At 47.8% G+C, this 19,828-nt stretch overlaps 1 protein-coding gene across 5 annotated transcripts in view; it reads left to right on the forward strand.

Annotated features, from left to right (window-relative positions):
- LOC140404762 (misshapen-like kinase 1) overlaps positions 1-19,828 on the forward strand; it is a 420,620-nt gene that overhangs the window by 149,528 nt on the left and 251,264 nt on the right. For all 5 annotated transcript variants that reach the window (XM_072493477.1, XM_072493481.1, XM_072493478.1 and 2 more), the window contains exon 3: positions 16,695-16,751. In XM_072493477.1, coding sequence (XP_072349578.1) covers positions 16,695-16,751 — 57 coding nt within the window. The remainder of the gene's footprint in view (positions 1-16,694; positions 16,752-19,828) is intronic.

Below are 19,828 nucleotides of genomic sequence, written 5' to 3' on the forward strand. Positions count from 1 at the left end.
TCGTCCTTTATGTCTCCAAAGTGTCTGATGACATTGTTCATCTTGGGTTATAAGTGCAAGTTGTTGACAGCAGCGTGGTGCTTTTAGCATTTGAGGCTGTTAAGGTATTGCTGATCTGCTAAGTTCAAATCGGACCGGCCCCATTTTTGTGGTTCGAGGTAGGCGCAGTGTCTAGTAGTCAGTTGTGGATTATAATGATCCCTCCATGTCAGAGAAAGTGTAGAACAATTGAGTTAATGTCGGCGCATATACTACAATAATGTATCTTCTATACTGCGCCCACACTTATCAGCACCTGCACTGTGATCCGTATTTGAACCGTTTCCCTTCACTGCGTCACGATCGTGTAAGTGGGAGTCCAATCGTTTGTTGGAGACAAAAGTCAATGGTGCACACACGCGATGGGAAGAGTAGAATGCCACCTTGTTTCTTGCAAACCACACTCTTGCTTCCACTTGTGACATGCTCACCACCACCCCCACTTTCTCGAAGGCAATTAGGGATGGGCAATGAATGCTGGCCGAGCCAGCGACGCCCACATCCATTTCTTTGCAAAGTTGCACAATCTGTTTTAAACTCTCCGTTCACCCTTCTGTCAATTGGACCGAGCGACCTGCCCAATTTGAAATAGACGGGATTCTAATGGTTCATAGATGGAAATGAAGTTTGCAATCTGAACCCACTACTTGCTAAACTTTGACAGGATGTGGATGTCGTTGGCAGGGACACATTTATTACCTACCCCCCCCCCCCCCAAGTGTTTTTGAGAAGGTGGTGTTGAGCCTTAAACCACAGCAGTATGTGTGGTGAAGGTATTACCGCAGTGCCGTTAGATGGTCAGGGAACTTGGGAGAGATTGGACTCTCTCTAACACAGGGAGAGATTGGACTCTCTAACACTATGGGAGAGAGTGCCTTCCTCGCGTGTCTACTTCCATGCCCAGCTCAGTGGTTGAAGTCACAGATTTGGGAGTCACAGTAGAAGCAGCCTTGGCTACAGTGCATCTGGCAGATGCATACTGAAGCCACGTTGCACCGACGATGGGGGGAGTGAATTGTAAGATGACGAAAGGGCTGTTGATGAAGCCGAGTGCCCCACCACTGGAGCTGAATTAGAGCTTTCCTTTCCTGCAAAGGGGATGGCGTATAGAAGTCTTACTGCAACTGGAGATGGCATTGGTGAGACCACAGGCGAATACTGCTTTCTGTTTTGGTCTCTTAAGGAGGAACGTACTTGCGTTGCATGCAGTTGAGAGAAGGTTCACTCGGCTCATAATGGGATGAGGAGGTTGTCTCGTAAGGGAAGTTTGAGCAGCTCGGTCCTCTAATGATTGGAGTTTGAACAAATGAGAGGTGATCGTATTGAAAGAACTCAGATTCTGAGGGGCTTTGGGGGGGGTGCGGTTAGGTACTGAGAGGATGATTCTCCCCAACGGGGTGTCTCGGACTAGGAGGTGGAGAGCAGTGGAGATTGCGGGTCATTGAATATATTCTTGGCTGAGGTTTCCATTGACCTGGGAGCCCACGGTTAGAGGAGGCAGTCAGGAAAGTGGAGTTGAGATCACAATCAGACACGGCTCTCTGGGGGAGGAGGATTAACAAGACTGCACCTCCACCATAAATGGGAGACCTCTTATTCTTAAACTGTGACCCCTGGTTCTAGTCACGGTGGCACAGTGGTTAACACTGCTGCCTCACAGCGCCAGGGATCCGGGTTCAATTCCGGCCTCGGGTGACGTGTCTGCGTGGGTTTCCTCGGGTGCTCCGGTTTCCTCCCACAGTCCACAGATGTGCAGGTTAGGGTGGATCGGCCATGATACCTTGCCCTTAGTGTCCAGGGATGTTGCGGTTCGGTGGGATGATGGGGCGGGGGAGTGGGTCTAGGCCGGGTGCTCTTTCAGGGGCTCAGTGCAGACTCGATGGGCCGAACTGCCTCCTCCTGCATGTAGTCGGAGTCGATAAGTGCTGATTTCCTCCTCGCAACCACCCTATCATGTCCACTCAGGATCTTGTGTCTTTGAATAAGATTGTGCGCGAGTTTCTCCGGTCCCCAGCCACGGGTTTCTCAACCGCGTGCCGTTCCTGGCGACGGGGTTCTCTCTTCCCGATGTTGTAAAACTCCCTTCACCCGGCAATAAACATCTTCCTCATCACTTGCTGTACCTTGGGACTTGTCAACCTTCAGATCTGATCGTATTCCAGTACCTTTTCCCTTATGACGGTGATTTGTATGAAGTTCCCTCCTCCCATTCACCTTTTGAAGTTCAAGTATCTTTGAGAAGTTCCCTAAGCCTTCTGCTGGAAAGATGAGATGCAAAATAGCTGTTCAACTCCTCTGCAATTTCCTTGTTTTCCATTAGAAATTCCCCAGACTCACTATCAAGAGGATCGACGCGAGCCTAAAGTATCCTTTTCCTATTAAAAAACTTGCCTGACTTGCTCTTATTGCCTGATTTCGTATTACTTGCAGGCTTTGAGGACGAACACCTGAATCAGGAGCAGGAGTATTCGCCATTCGGCCCCTCAAGGCTTCTCCACCATTCAGTACAATCACGGGTGGCCTGATTGCGACCTCAACTGCACATTCCACTCGCTCCGATAACCTTTGACTCCTTTATTAGTCCAGAATCTGTTCATCTGTGCCTTAAAGCTATTCAGTGACCCTACCTCCACCATTCTCTGGGGGAAGAGAGTACCAAAGCCACCCCATCCGCACTTTCACCTTTCACCTCCACAAGCTACAAAAACCTCGAACCAATTGGACAATCACAAGGGCTGAGGCTGCTCCTCTTCTACCTTCTCCATCCCCCATATCCGCCTCACTCCTTGCAGTGTCCCTGAGCACTGACCAAATCAGAAGACCCTTACTTAGGGCGTGTGACTGCCTTCCAGTATGAAGTGTCCAAGTACCTTTCCTCCTCCCTTACGCATCGCAGTGTCTGCAGCTCAGCCTCCAGCTCAATGACTTGGAACTGAAGCTCCTCAAATCACCGACACTTAGTCTGGATGTGACATGCTTGCCCTGGATTAACCTGAACGCCCACATTTTGCTGTTGCAACATATCACGTGTCCGATCATCTTTGTTATGTGTTAATTAATTTTTAATTACTTCCAAATTTATAGTTAATAAATCCTTCAATCCCAGAGTTGTGCTCCTGCTAGTAGACGAACAGCCCTCCATGAGCTCTGACCTTGCGCTAGATGAATTTGATCAGATTGTTTTCCAAATACCTCAGCTATGTTGGGATTTCGGTGATTCTCTGTTGAGCTGGAACATGAAGAATTCAAACCACACTCTGAGGATTGGAGCACGTGATCCCTGTTGATCTCCCAGTGCGACACTGTCAGAGGTGCTGTCCTTTGGATGCAATGTTAAACCGCGACACCGACTGCGCCTCGGGCGAATTGAAAAGCTTGGCATTGTTAAAGGAGGGAAAGGGTCATTTTCCTTGGTGTCTGGAATTTATCGCTCAACCAAACATCGCAAAAGCAGCGTATCTAGCCATTATCACGTTGCCATTTGTGGGAGCTTTCATGCTGCTGTCTTCTCTCCGTTACAACAGTGATCGCATTGACTGTAAAGCCTGGGCTATCCTGAAGTGGTGACAGGTGCTACATAAATGCAAATTTCTCTTTGCCATCCCATCTCTATATTTGTTCTGATGCACAAAATCATTCCTTCTGTCAATCCAGTTTTTACATCATACCAAATTACCGCAAATGCCGGTTTTACGGCTAGGGGAGCAGTGGAGGTTGCACTGGATTGTGACTGATTCTCTCCTTTCCGCAGTGGGTCGATTTATGTTGGTTATTGATCCTCTTCAAACTCAGCCAGCGCTGCAGCGCTCGTTCCAGTCTCGTTCTTCCGAGGAGCTGCGTTTAGCCGTGACGGTTCTGGGCTGGACAATCCTGCAGCACAGCCCCCTGCATAGGGTCATATTGCTGATGGGGTCCGATTAGGCTGGAGCCCTGCGGAAACAGGATACCGGATTTAATAAGGGCACGGGGAGTCCACACCGATTAAAGTAAAAACAAAAGTTTTATTTACACGAACGATGGATACCCTACCCGGTAGATCCTGACCGAGTTCCCCTCTGTTGGTGCCGTACTGGCGGCCTTATATACGGAGGTTAATTGAGACACCCCGCCCCTAGCGGAGGAGCTCGTACTCACAAGGAGCACGGGGAAGACGAACATTGCCATCTGGTAGGTTCCGTGCAGGATATCACACCGGTTTTAAGGAAAACCCTACGGAATTAATTGCGCCTGACGCATTTTGTAAAAACGAAATTTTCCTGTGCTAGCTTCCTCCTCTGCAGCCGCACGCAAAGCTACGTTTGAGTGCGTCACCCATTCGGGCACGCCACTCAACATGGCCTCGCGCAATGTGAGGCAGTGATAAATGGGAGAACCAGTTCCCCATGCTGCATAATTCGGAAGATGTGTGAGACACCAAATCTGTTTGAATTCTGCCATGTTGGTACTATTTTGCCTGTTGCGTTTAATTACCCTTCCTCGCCACTTGTCCCACTCCCAGCTCGTACATTTTCAATCTTAGCAAATGTCCCCCGTACTTGCATTACAATTTGCTCTGGAGACACTGTAATGCGTGTTGGAAGCCTGATATTAAGATTTGGTAAATCTCCAATCGTGTTTGGAACAAGTAATATCTTCTAATTGATGCTCAGAACAGTAGAATTATTTTTAGTTTTCACCCGTTTTAGAATATACCAGCGACCTACTTTAAAAGAAAAAAATCAAGACCGGTTAATCTTTGTTGCTTTGATTATTAGCCGAGGTATAGAAGATAAGAGCAGGGAGGTTATGATGGAGCTGTATAAAACGCTGGTTAGACCACAGCTAGAGTATTGTGTGCTGTTCTCGTCGCCACTCTATAGGAAGGATGTGATTGCACTGGAGAGGGTGCTGAGGAGATTCACCAGGATGCTGCCTGGGCTGGAGCATCACCAGTATGAAGAGAGGCTGAATGGGCTGGGGTTGTTTTTGTTAGAGCACAGAAGGGGGGGGGTGGTGGGGGAGAACCTCATCCAAGTGAACAAAATTATGGAGGATGTGGATTGGGTAGGTAGGAAGAAGCTTCTCCCTTTTGTAGAGGGGTCAATAACCAGGGGGCATGGGTTTAAGGTACGGAGCAGGAGATTGGGAGGGAATTTGAGGCAAAACATTTTCACCCTGAGGGTGGTGGGATTCTGGAACTCTCTGCCTGGAGGGGAAGCATTTAGAGGAACACTTGAAACATAGTCGCATACAAGGCTATGCACCAAGTGTGGGGAAATAGGATTAGAATACATAGGTGTGGAGGTGCACGTGGCGCAGTGGTTAGCACCGGGACTGCGGCGCTGAGGACCCGGTTTCAAATCCCGGCCCTGGGTCACTGTCCGTGTGGAGTTTGCATATTCTCCCCATGTCTGCGTGGGTTTCACCCCCACAACCCAAAAATGTGCAGGTTAGGTGGATTGGCCACGCTAAATTGCCCCTTAATTGGGGAAAAAAATATATAATTGGGTACTCTAAATTTATATAAAAGAAAGAATAGATCGGTGTTTGATGGCCGGCATAGACAGGATGGGCCAAAGGGCCTCTTTCTGTGTTGGTAAACCTGTATAGCTCTTACCAGAATACAGGCTATTCCACCAATCCAGCCTGGTTTTTAAACATTCTTTCACAGAATGTAGACACAGCTGACGAGGCCAGCATTTATTTTGTATTCCTAATTTCCCTTCAGTTTGTCGTCAGTGCCACCTTGAACCGCAACAGTCCGTGTGGTGTAGGTACACCCACAGCGCTGTGAGGGAGGGAGTTCCAGGATTTTGACCCAGTGACCGTGAAAGAACGATGATATAGTTCCAAGTCAGGATGGTGCGAGGCTTCCAGGGGATCTGCACGTCTTTGTGTTCCAATATATCTGCTGCCCTTGTCCTTCTTAGGTGGTGGAGGTCACAGGTTTGTAGATGGAGCCGTGTTGAGTTACTGCAGGGCATCTTGTAGCCGGTGCACATGGCTGCCACTGTGCGTCGGTGGTGGAGAGAATGGATGTTGGAGATGGTTGATGGGTTGCCAATCGAATGGGCTGCTTTGTTCTGGATGTTGCTTGTTTCTTGAGTGCTGTTAGAGCTGCATCATCTAGGTAAGTGGAGAGTATTCCGTCGCACTCCTGACTTGTGCCTTGTAGATGGTGGACAGGCTTTGCAGAGTCCAGAAGTGAGTTACCCTCTTGTAGCCGCAGTGTTTATGTGGTTGCTCCCGTTCAGTTTCTGATCAATGTTAACTCGAGGGTATTGGTGGTGTTGGCATTTCCGCTGTTCAGTCTGATCAAGGCTGGTCTGCATCTACCTGCCCTGGTTCCATAAGCGTCGCTACACTTGTCTGGGGGGAAAGAATAGCTACCGAACTCCATTTTGAAATTTCAAATTCACCCCAGCCTCAGTTAAGCTAAAGATGCTTCCTCTGGGAGTCTAAATGGTGAGTAGCGACAGGTTAGGCAGGAGGTGCAGCAGAAGTGGGGTCCTGTGTGTACCACACGTCCGTGCAGTTGTGAAAGGAAATGAAAATCGCTTATTGTCACAGTTAGGCTTCAAATGAAGTTACTGTGAAAAGCCCCTAGTCGCCACATTCCCTGTTCGGGGAGGCTGGTACGGGAATTGAACTCGCGCTGCTGGCCTGCCATGGTCTGCTTTAAAAGCCTGCTATTTAGCCCTATGCAAAACCAGCCCCATGATTCATTATGCACAGTTACTGATTAAAGTTGGGCCGTTATTAATACATGCTAATGATACTATGATGGGTACAATATTGCGTCCTTGGATTTGGTACAGTTGAAGGATCATCGTGACCTGGGCATTTCCAGATTTTGGCCACGTTTCCCTGTGCTGAGTAAAGCAGTTGGTTAGCCCTCTTCCCATCCCATGGAACTTGCTCAGAATCTCGTGAATCTTTGGAAAATTAAAACCAATTGGTCAACTATCTCATGGGCCACTTATTTCAAGAAGTGCGGCACGCCAGCACAGTGGTTAGCACTGTTGCTTCAGAGTGTCAAAGTCCCGGGCTACATTCCCGGCTTGGGTCACTGTCTGTGCAGAGTCTGCACGTTCTCCCCGTGTCTGCGTGGGTTTCCTCCGGGTGCTCCGGTTTCCTCCCGCAAGTCCCGAAAGACGTGCTTGTTAGGTGGATTGGACATTCTGAATTCTCCCTCTGCGTACCTGAACAGGCGCTGGAATGTGGCGACTCGGGGCTTTTCGCATTGCAGTGTTGATGCAAGCCTACTTGTGACAATAATGATGATTATTATTATAAAGGTCTGACCGCAACTGTGGAGAGAGAAGAGAGCTGACATTTCGAGTCTCGATGACTCTTTGTCAAAGCAGTGAAGGGTCCACAGGTCAGCAGTCTACTGTTGAGGTTTGATGATTCGTGGTGAGGAGGGGGTGGGAAGTTCTGCGTCCTTCTATGTACTCCATCATACTCCTGAAGATCAGACTTGTCATTTGTGGCAGCTTGCGGAGCAGCAAAATTGTGTGACAAATCCATCAACGTGTTCTGCATGGGCAGAATTGAAAAGAATTTGAGAATTTAGGAGCTATCATAAAATCTACTTCATGGGGGTGTACATTCATGTTATCATAGTCTTATTTTTTAAAGCCGGGGGGGGGGGGGGGAGAGGGGAGAGGGGAGAGGGGAGAGGGGGAGAAAGGAGAGGGGGGAGAGGGGAGGTGGAATGCACCCATTTTGGACCTTTCCTTGCCCTTACAACTGAATCATTGAAATATATTAGGCGTGTGAATCTTAAACTGTGACCGGTTCTGGGGGCGGTGGGACCATTACAAATCGGATGGTCTGCACCTGGGCAGGACTGGAACCAATGTCCTAGGGGGTGCTTTTGCTAACACTGTTGGGGAGGTTTTAAACTAATGTGGCAGGGGGATGGGAACCAGATTAGGAAGTTAGAGGTCAGTAAAGAGGCAGCAACTAAAGCCAGTGTGGTACTAGATAATAAACTCAATATGACTAAGGGGAAGAGTAGACAGGGAAGAGATGATGAATACAAAGGGACAGGTGGTCTGAGGTGCATTTGTTTCAATGCGAGAAGTGTAGCAGGTAAGGCAGATGGACTTAGGGCTTGGATTAGTACCTGGGAATATGATGTTATTGGTATTACTGAGACTTGGTTGAAGGAAGGGCAAGACTGGCAACTAAATATCCCAGGGTATAGATGCTTCAGGAGGGATAGAGAGGGAGGTAAAAGGGGTGGTGGAGTTGGATTACTGGTCAGAGATGATATCACAGCTGTGATTAAGGAGGGCACGATGGAGGATTTGAGCACTGAGGCAATATGGGTAGAGCTAAGAAATAGGAAGGGTGCAGTAACATTGTTGGGACTTTACTACAGGCCTCCCAAAAGCGAGCTTGAAGTAGAGGTACAAATATGTAGACAGATTAAAGAAAAATGTAGGAGCAATAGAGTGATCGTGATGGGAGATTTTAACTTCCCCAACATTGAATGGGACTCATGTAGTGTTGGAGGCGTAGATGGAGCAGAATTTGTAAGGAGCATCCAGGAGTATTTTTAGAGCAGTATGTAAATAGTCCAACTCGGGAAGGGGCCATACTGGACCTGGTGTTGGGGAATGATCCCGGCCAGGTGGTTGAAGTTTCAGTCGGTGATTACTTTGGGAATAGCGATCACAATTCCGTAAGTTTTAGAATACTCATGGACAAAGACGAGAGTGGTCCTAAAGGAAGAGTGCTAAATTGGGGAAAGGCCAAGTATTAACAAAATTCGGCAGGAGCTAGGGAATGTGGATAGGGAGCAGCTGTTTAAGGGTACATCCACATTTGAAATATGGGAGTCTTTTAAGGAAAGGTTGATTAGAGTGCAGGACAGACATGTCCCTGTGAAAATGAGGGATAGAAATGGCAAGATTAGGGAACCATGGATGACGGGTGGAATTGTGAGACTAGCTAAGATGAAAAAGGAAGCATACATAAGATCTAGGCGACTTAAAACAGATGAAGCTTTGTAGGAATATCGGGAAAGTAGGACAAATCTCAAACGTGCAAAAAAGAGGGCTAAAAAAGGTCATGAAATATCTTTGGCTAACAGGGTTAAGGAAAATCCCAAAGCCTTTTATTCGTATATAAGGAGCAAGAGGGTAACGAGAGAAAGGATTGGCCCACTCAAAGACAAAACAGGGAATTTATGCGTGGAGTCAGAGGAAATGGGTGAGATTCTGAATGAGCACTTTGCATCGGTATTCACCAAGGAGAGTTGAGGCAAGGATGGATGTTGAGGCAAGGATGGATGTTTAAATACTCTAGGTCAAGTCGGCATAAGGAAGGGGGAAGTTTTGGGTATTCTAAAAGGCATTAAGGTGGACAAGTCCCCAGGTCCGGATGGGATCTTTCCCAGGTTACTGAGGGAAGCGAGGGACAAAATAGCTGGGGCCTTAACAGATATCTTTGCAGCATCCTTGAGCACAGGTGAGGTCCCGGAGGACTGGAGAATTGCTAATGTTGTCCCTTTGTTTAAGAAGGGTAGCAGGGATAATCCAGGGAATTATAGACCTGTGAGCTTGAAGTCTGTGGTAGGCAAACTGTTGGAGAAGATACTGAGGGATAGGATCTATTCACATTTGGAAGAAAATAGACTTATCAGTGATAGGCAGCATGGTTTTGTGCAGGGAAGGTCATGTCTTACAAATCTAATAGAATTCTTTGAGGATGTGACAAAGTTAATTGATGAGGGAAGGGCTGTAGATGTCATATACATGGACTTCAGTAAGGCGTTTGATGAAGTTTCCCATGGCAGGTTGATGGGAACAGTGAAGTCGTATGGGGTTCAGGGTGTACTAGCGAGATGGATAAAGAACTGGCTGGGCAACTGGAGACCGAGATTAGTGGTGGAAGGGAGTGTCTCAAAATGGAGAAAGGTGACTAGTGGTGTTCCACAGGGATCCGTGCTCGGACCACTGTTGTTTGTAATATACATAAATGATCTGGACAAAGGTATAGGTGGTCTGACTAGCAGGTTTGCAGATTATACTAAGATTGGTGTAGTTGCAGATAGCGAGGAGGACTGTCAGAGAATACAGCAAAATAGAGCTAGATTGGAGAGTTGGGCAGAGAAATAGCAGATGGAGTTCAATCCAGGCAAATGCGAGGTGATGCATTTTGGAAGATCTAATTCAAGAGCGGACTATACGGTCAATGGAAGAGTCCTGGGGAAAATTGATGTACAGAGAGATCTGGGAGGTCGGGACCATTGTACCCTGAAGGTGGCAACGCAGGTCGATAGAGTGGTCAAGAAGGCATACAGCATGCTTGCCTTCATCGGACGGGGTATTAAGTACAAGAGTCGGCAGGTCATGTTACAGTGGTATAGGACTTTGGTTAGGCCACATTTGGAATACTGCGTGCAGTTCTGGTCGCCACATTACCAGAACAAAGAACAAAGAAATGTACAGCACAGGAACAGGCCCTTCGGCCCTCCAAGCCCGTGCCGACCATGCTGCCCGACTAAACTACACTTCCTGGGTCCGTATCCTTCTATTCCCATCCTATTCATATATTTGTCAAGATGCCCCTTAAATGTCCCTATCGTCCCTGCTTCCACTACCTCCTCCGGTAGCGAGTTCCAGGCACCCACTACCCTCTGCGTACAAAACTTGCCTCGTACATCTACTCTAAACCTTGCCCCTCTCACCTTAAACCTATGCCCCCTAGTAATTGACCCCTCTACCCTGGGGAAAAGCCTCTGACTATCCACTCTGTCTATGCCCCTCATAATTTTATATACCTCTATCAGGTCTCCCCTCAACCTCCTTCGTTCCAGTGAGAACACACCGAGTTTATTCAATCGCTCCTCATAGCTAATGCCCTCCATACCAGGCAACATTCTGGTAAATCTCTTCTGCACCCTCTCTAAAGCCTCCACATCCTTCTGGTAGTGTGGCGACCAGAATTGAACACTATACTCCAAGTGTGGCCTAACTAAGGTTCTATACAGCTGCAACATGACTTGCCAATTCTTATACTCAATGCCCCGGCCAATGAAGGCAAGCATGCCTTATGCCTTCTTGACTACCCTCTCCACCTGTGTTGCCCCTTTCAATGACCTGTGGACCTGTACTCCTAGATCTCTTTGACTTTCAATACTCTTGAGGGTTCTACCATTCACTGTATATTCCCTACCTGCATTAGACCTTCCAAAATGCATTACCTCACATTTGTCCGGATTAAACTCCATCTGCCATCTCTCCGCCCAAGTTTCCAGACAATCTAAATCCTGCTGTATCCTCCGACAGTCCTCATCGCTATCCGCAATTCCACCAACCTTTGTGTCGTCTGCAAACTTACTAATCAGACCAGTTACATTTTCCTCCAAATCATTTATATATACTACAAAGAGCAAAGGTCCCAGCACTGATCCCTGTGGAACACCACTGGTCACAGCCCTCCAATTAGAAAAGCATCCCTCCATTGCTACTCTCTGCCTTCTATGGCCTAGCCAGTTCTGTATCCACCTTGCCAGCTCACCCCTGATCCCGTGTGACTTCACCTTTTATACTAGTCTACCATGAGGGACCTTGTCAAAGGCCTTACTGAAGTCCATATAGACAACATCTACTGCCCTACCTGCATCAATCATCTTAGTGACCTCCTCGAAAAACTCTATCAAGTTAGTGAGACACGACCTCCCCTTCACAAAACCGTGCTGCCTCTCACTAATACGTCCATTTGCTTCCAAATGGGAGTAGATCCTGTCTCGAAGAATTCTCTCCAGTAATTTCCCTACCACTGAAGTAAGGCTCACCGGCCTGTAGTTCCCGGGATTATCCTTGCTACCCTTCTTAAACACAGGAACAACATTGGCTATTCTCCAGTCCTCCGGGACATCCCCTGAAGACAGCGAGGATCCAAAGATTTCTGTCGAGGCCTCAGCAATTTCCTCTCCAGCCTCCTTCAGTATTCTGGGGTAGATCCCATCAGGCCCTGGGGACTTATCTACCTTAATATTTTTTAAGACACCCAACACCTCGTCTTTTTGGATCTCAATGTGACCCAGGCTATCTACACACCCTTCTCCAGACTCAACATCTACCAATTTCTTCTCTTTGGTGAATACTGATGCAAAGTATTCATTTAGTACCTCGCCCATTTCCTCTGGCTCTACACATAGATTCCCTTGCCTATCCTTCAGTGGGCCAACCCTTTCCCTGGCTACCCTCTTGCTTTTTATGTACGTGTAAAAAGCCTTGGGATTTTCCTTAACCCTATTTGCCAATGACTTTTCGTGACCCCTTCTAGCCCTCCTGACTCCTTGCTTAAGTTCCTTCCTACTTTCCTTATATTCCACGCAGGCTTCGTCTGTTCCCAGCCTTTTAGCCCTGACAAATGCCTCCTTTTTCTTTTTGACGAGGCCTACAATATCACTCGTCATCCAAGGTTCCCGAAAATTGCCATATTTATCTTTCTTCCTCACAGGAACATGCCGGTCCTGTATTCCTTTCAACTGCCACTTGAAAGCCTCCCACATGTCAGATGTTGATTTGCCCTCAAACATCCGCCCCCAATCTATGTTCTTCAGTTCCCGCCTAATATTGTTATAATTAGCCTTCCCCCAATTTAGCACATTCATCCTCGGACCACTCTTATCCTTGTCCACCAGTACTTTAAAACTTACTGAATTGTGGTCACTGTTACCGAAATGCTCCCCTACTGAAACATCTACCACCTGGCCGGGCTCATTCCCCAATACCAGGTCCAGTACCGCCCCTTCCCTAGTTGGACTGTCTACATATTGTTTTAAGAAGCCCTCCTGGATGCTCCTTACAAACTCCGCCCCGTCTAAGCCCCTGGCACTAAGTGAGTCCCAGTCAATATTGGGGAAGTTGAAGTCTCCCATCACCACAACCCTGTTGTTTTTACTCTTTTCCAAAATCTGTCTACCTATCTGCTCCTCTATCTCCCGCTGGCTGTTGGGAGGCCTGTAGTATACCCCCAACATTGTGACTGCACCCTTCTTATTCCTGATCTCTACCCATATAGCCTCATAGAACATAGAACAATACAGCGCAGTACAGGCCCTTCGGCCCACGATGTAGCACCGAAACAAAAGCCATCTAACCTACACTATGCCATTATCATCCATATGTTTATCCAATAAACTTTTAAATGCCCTCAATGTTGGCGAGTTCACTACTGTAGCAGGTAGGGCATTCCACGGCCTCACTACTCTTTGCGTAAAGAACCTACCTCTGACCTCTGTCCTATATCTATCTCCCCTCAATTTAAAGTTATGTCCCCTCGTGCCAGCCATTTCCATCCGCGGGAGAAGGCTCTCACTGTCCACCCTATCCAGCCCCCTAATCATTTTGTATGCCTCTATTAAGTCTCCTCTTAACCATCTTCTCTCCAACGAAAACAACCTCGAGTCCATCAGCCTTTCCTCATAAGATTTTCCCTCCATACCAGGCAACATCCTGGTAAATCTCCTCTGCACCCGCTCCAAAGCCTCCACGTCCTATCTATAAGGCGGTGACCAGAACTGTACGCAATACTCCAAATGCGGCCGTACCAGAGTTCTGTACAGCTGCATCATGACCTCCTGACTCCGGAACTGAATCCCTCACTGCCCTCTGAGGTGTCCTCTCGCAGTACAGCTGTGATATTCTCCCGAACAAGTAGCGCAACTCCACCTCCCCTTTTACACCCCCCTCTATCCCGCCTAAAACACCTAAATCCTGGAACGTTTAGCTGCCAATCCTGCCCTTCCCTCAACCAGGTCTCTGTAATGGCCACAACATCATAGTTCCAAGTACTAATCCAAGCTCTAAGTTCATCTGCCTTACCCGTAATGCTCCTTGCATTAAAACATATGCACTTCAGGCCACCAGACCCGCTGTGTTCAGCAACTTCTCCCTGTCTGCTCTGCCTCAGAGCCACACTGTCCCTATTCCCTAGTTCTCCCTCAATGCTCTCACCTTCTGACCTATTGTTCCCGTGCCCACCCCACTGCCATACTAGTTTAAACCCTCCCGTGTGACACTAGCAAACCTCGCGGCCAGGATATTTATGCCTCTCCGGTTTAGATGCAACCCGTCCTTCTTATACAGGTCACATCTGCCCCGGAAGAGCTCCCAGTGGTCCAGATAATGAAAACCCTCCCTCCTACACCAGCTGTTTAGCCACGTGTTTATCTGCTCTATCTTCCTATTTCTAGCCTCACTGGTACGTGGCACAGGGAGTAATCCCGAGATTACAACCCTCGAGGTCCTGTCTTTTAACTTTCTGCCTCGCTCCCTGAACTCCTGCTGCAGGACCTCATGCCCCTTCCTGCCTATGTCGTTAGTACCAATATGTACAACGACCTCTGCCTGTTTGCCCTCCCCCTTCAGGATTCCCTCTACCCGTTCGGAGACATCCTGGACCCTGGCACCAGGGAGGCAACATACCATCCTGGAGTCTCTTTCACGTCCACAGAAGCGCCTATCTGTGCCCCTGACTATAGAGTCCCCTATTACTATTACTCTTTGCGCTTTGACCCTCCCTTCTGAACATCAGAGCCAACCGTGGTGCTACTGCTCTGGCTGCTGCTGTTTTCCCCTGATAGGCTATCCCCCCCGACAGTATCCAAAGGGGTATATCTGTTCGAGAGGGGGACAACCACGGGATTCCTGCACTGACTGCCTGCCCTTTCTGGTGGTCACCCATTTCTCTGCCTGCACCTTGGGTGTGACCACATTTACATAACTGCGATCGATGACGCTTTCCGCCACCTGCATGCTCCTAAGTGCATCCAATTGCTGCTCCAACCGAACCATGCGGTCTGTGAGGAGCTCCAGTTGGGTGCACTTTCTGCAGATGAAGCCACCCGGGACGCTGGAAGCCTCCCGGACCTGCCACATCTCACAGTCAGAGCACAGCACCCCTCTAACTGACATTGCGTCAATTAATTAAAATTAAAATTTGTCTTTTTTTAAAAATATATATTTTTTTAATTTCAAAGTTACTGTCAACTATCTGTTTCCTAGCACTAGATTTCTAATAGAAATGCGATAGCTAACTATAGTACTCTCCGATCTCTGGCTTAGATATCCCTCTAAATTATAATTAAGTTAATATGTTTAATTAGTTACCAAATACTCAAATTTTTTTTAAATTTAGGGTAGAATCCCAACCAGCCACTCTGGCCACAGCTTTTCTGTGATGTCACTTCAGTTTCCCCCCGACACACACAATTTGAAAAAAGGTATAAAAGTAAAAATAACTTACTTACCTTCTTACCTTCTGAGTGTCTTAGATGTTCTCATGTTCTCTCGCTGACAGAGACTGCTCCTCCACCTCCGAACCTTGACCTGCACAATGCTAATAATATAATAATATAATATGGCACTTACCTTACACCAATGGGTCTTATTATTAGGTTAGAGGAGGAGGGCGGGTGGGAGACACTACACGTGTAGTGTCTCGGGTTTCCTCTCCACCAGAATTTATTGGTGGGGGCGGGGGGGGGGGAAGGATGTGGATGCTTTAGAGAGGGTGCAGAGGAGGTTCACCAGGATGTTGCCTGGTATGGAGGGTGCTTGCTCTGAAGAAAGGTTGAGTAGATTAGGATTGTTTTCGTTGGAAAGACGGAGGTTGAGGGGGGACCTGATTGAGGTCTACAAAATTGAGAGGTATGGACAGGGTAGATAGCAACAAGCTTTTTCCAAAAGTGTACAAGTCCAGTTGGATGGTGAGCTTTACTCACTGACGGGGCGGTGTGGTAGCACAGTGGTTAGCAGTGTTGCTCACAGTTCCGGGGTCCCATGATCTATTCCCGGCTTGGGTCACTGTCTGTGTGGAGTCTGCACGTTCTCCCTGTGTGTGCGTGGGTTTCCTCCGGGTGCTCCGGTTTCCTCCCACAGTCCAAAGATGTGCAGGTTAAGTGGGTTGGCCATGCTAAATTGCCCCTAGTTGGGACTCCGGGGTAGGGTGGGGGATTGGGCCTAGACTCTCTCAGCCTGGTGTTCCGGTTTCCTCCCACAGTCCCAAGATGTGCAGGCTAGGTGGATTGGCCAGGCTAAATTGCACTTTGTGTCCAAAAGGTTAGGTGGGGTTAGGGTGGAGGCATAAGTGGGGTGCTCTTTTCAAGGGCCAGTGTAGACTCAGGCCGAATGGCCTCCTTCCGCACTGTAAATTCTATGATTCTATGTCTGTTTAACTGTGTTTGTGTTAATTCAAGTACACGGCTATTTAGACCGGAATGATTTTCTGCCTGTATATGTTGACACCATTATTCTCAGTCAGAATGAAGATGACTATATAATTCCCAAATCAGTCTCACTGAGCGATCACATTGCAAGTGACTGGGATCAACGTAACGTTCACAGTTGGTCTTATGTGACTGTTCTCTCATTGCTGGGATTTGCTGAAGATATCTCCACCTCCAATTCATCGGCTGACTCATGGGCGTCAAACAGACAGTTGTTTTCCGGTTGCTCGGTGTCCCATCGCATGCGATCATGAGGTTCTCCCTCTGGTTATTGGTGGCTGTAAGATATCACCCTGTTGGCAAACACAACAGGAAAACTGTCCCTTTCCCAGGCAGGCCTGACCACGAGCATCGTTCGTTCGAGGATGACGTTTTTGTAAAGCCAAAAAGCTGATCTGTTTTCTTTTTCCTCTTCATCCAGGGCCGACATGTCAAGACGGGGCAGCTTGCGGCCATCAAGGTCATGGACGTCACTGAGGTATGGCGAACCTTTGATTATGGCAATTATACAAATAACTGTCTCATTCCTGTTACCTCCCCGAGTAGCTCTGGCTGCGTACTGAGTGAGATTTTTATTTTTACATTTCTTTAGACATTTTTGAGGGACATTTTAAAAATGATTCACAGTGGGATTTGCGAGGCGGTCAAAGCTTTAGAGGCCCATCACATTTGCTGTCGGCCAGCCGTGTGGTCATGGCCAACAAGAATGGCGAACCAGATCCATTGCAGAAGACCCGGGCAGGAGCCGAGTGAAACCGATGCAGTAACCACGCTCAAACGTGCTCCACTCACCATGTTTGTCTCAAATAACTCGTATTATATCTCACAGTCATATTTATTGAAAGAGATCCAGCTTTATCTCAGTACCACCTGCGAACCTGTTCTGTCGACTGACCGCAGCCCCCTTCCCCGTCACTTCCAGCACAGTTTGCGTCCTCTGGTTCTACTGTTCTTGCCGCACTTCACCCGAGCCCTTGCTGTGAGAGAGGACTTGGAGAGGGTGGGCGAGAAGGGTGCCAGACGGGAGAGATTTGGTATGGCCTGCGAGAGCATGGACAGGAACCGCACTAAAGTGGAGGTGTTATTCAGCTTCCCACATGACAAACTGCGCCGAAACGAAAATGCACGAGAAGTGTACACTTTAAGTAGGTTATATCTGGATGGAGGTGACTTTTCGCTCGATGTTTTAAAGTTTCTGCCTGCCCTTCGATCTTTTGGAGGCTCTCTGGTTAATTTGCCTGATGGCCCTGTGTGAACGATGAGGGATGACCTGTGACGCAGCGGGTGGTGTCCCTGGTCTGAGCCAGAGGCACCGGGCTGGAATCCTCCCCCAGGACTTGATGGCCAGGGAAGGTGTGTTCGTAACGTGGCCAAACCTGTCACACATCAACCTGCCAGCCCCTTCCAACACACCCCAGCGGCAGGCCGTAAGAGTGGAAAGTTGTGTGCCATGTATCACGATCCATGTCTCTGGATTACAACTTCACATAAAAGTCCGGACTCCCTGAATGAAATGTAACAACCCTCACCACAAACAAAATGAGGCGACGTATCAGCAGAGTAAACCAGACCCATCATTTGGGTCACTGTGTTGTTTTTGCTGACAGGTTTGGAATGAATTTCCCTGTAAAATTGATCATGCCCGTCACTCTTAAGATGGCTTTACTGTCGTTTGGCTTTGGCATGTTGAGAATTGCTTGGATTTTGTCCTTGTCCTTGTCCGAGGGGTGCTTTTGCTAACACTGTTGGGGAGGTTTTAAACTAATGTGGCAGGGGGATGGGAACCAGATTAGGAAGTTAGAGGTCAGTAAAGAGGCAGCAACTAAAGCCAGTAAGGTACTAGATAATAAACTCAATGTGACTAAGGGGAAGAGTAGACAGGGAAGAGATGATGAATACAAAGGGACAGGTGGTCTGAGGTGCATTTGTTTCAATGCGAGAAGTGTAGCAGGTAAGGCAGATGAACCTAGGGCTTGGATTAGTACCTGGGAATGTGATATTATTGGTATTACTGAGACTTAGAACATAGAACATAGAACAATACAGCGCAGTACAGGCCCTTCGGCCCACGATGTTGCACCGAAACAAAAGCCATCTAACCTACACTATGCCATTATCATCCATATGCTTATCCAATAAACTTTTAAATGCCCTCAATGTTGGCGAGTTCACTACTGTTGCAGGTAGGGCATTCCACAGCCTCACCACTCTTTGCGTAAAGAACCTACCTCTGACCTCTGTCCTATATCTATTACCCCTCAGTTTAAAGCTATGTCCCCTCGTGCTAGACATTTCCATCTGCGGGAGAAGGCTCTCACTGTCCACCCTATCTAATCCCCTGATCATTTTGTATGCCTCTATTAAGTCTCCTCTTAACCTTCTTCTCTCTAACGAAAACAACCTCAAGTCCATCAGCCTTTCCTCATAAGATTTTCCCTCCATACCCGGCAACATCCTGGTAAATCTTCTCTGCACCTGCTCCAAAGCTTCCACGTCCTTCCTATAATGCGGTGACCAGAACTGTACGCAATACTCCAAATGCGGCCGTACCAGAGTTTTGTACAGCTGCAACATGACCTCATGACTCCGGAACTCAATCCCTCTACCAATAAAGGCCAACACTCCATAGGCCTTCTTCACAACCCTATCAACCTGGGTGGCAACTTTCAGGGGTCTATGTACATGGACACCTAGATCCCTCTGCTCATCCACACTTTCAAGAACTTTACCATTAGCCAAATATTCCACATTCCTGTTATTCCTTCCAAAGTGAATCACCTCACACTTTTCTACATTAAACTCCATTTGCCACCTCTCAGCCCAGCTCTGCAGCTTATCTATGTCCCTCTGTAACCTGCTACATCCTTCCGCACTGTCGACAACACCACCGACTTTAGTGTCGTCTGCAAATTTACTCACCCACCCTTCTGCGCCCTCCTCTCAAACAGCAACGGCCCCAGAACAGATCCTTGTGGTACGCCACTTGTAACTGAACTCCATTCTGAACATTTCCCATCAACCACCATCCTCTGTCTTCTTTCAGCTAGCCAATTTCTGATCCATATCTCTAAATCCCCCTCAATCCCCAGCCTCCGTATTTTCTGCAATAGCCTACCGTGGGGAACCTTATCAAACGCTTTACTGAAATCCATATACACCACATCAACTGCTCTACCCTTGTCTACCTGTTCAGTCACCTTCTCAAAGAACTCGATAAGGTTTGTGAGGCATGACCTACCCTTCACAAAGCCATGCTGACTATCCCTGATCATATTATTCCTATCTAGATGATTATCAATCTTGTCTCTTATAATCCCCTCCAAGACTTTACCCACAACAGACGTGAGGCTCACCGGTCTCTGCTCCCCTTATTGAACAAAGGTACCACATATGCTGTCCTCCAGTCCTCTGGCACTATTCCTGTAGCCAATGATGACATAAAATCCAAAGCCAAAGGCCCAGCAATCTCTTCCCTGGCTTCCCAGAGAATCCTAGGATAAATCCCATCAGGCACCGGGGACTTATCTATTTTCAACCTGTCCAGAATTGCCAACA

Source organism: Scyliorhinus torazame, chromosome 31 (assembly GCF_047496885.1).
Source record: "Scyliorhinus torazame isolate Kashiwa2021f chromosome 31, sScyTor2.1, whole genome shotgun sequence".
Classification (NCBI taxonomy): domain Eukaryota; kingdom Metazoa; phylum Chordata; class Chondrichthyes; order Carcharhiniformes; family Scyliorhinidae; genus Scyliorhinus; species Scyliorhinus torazame.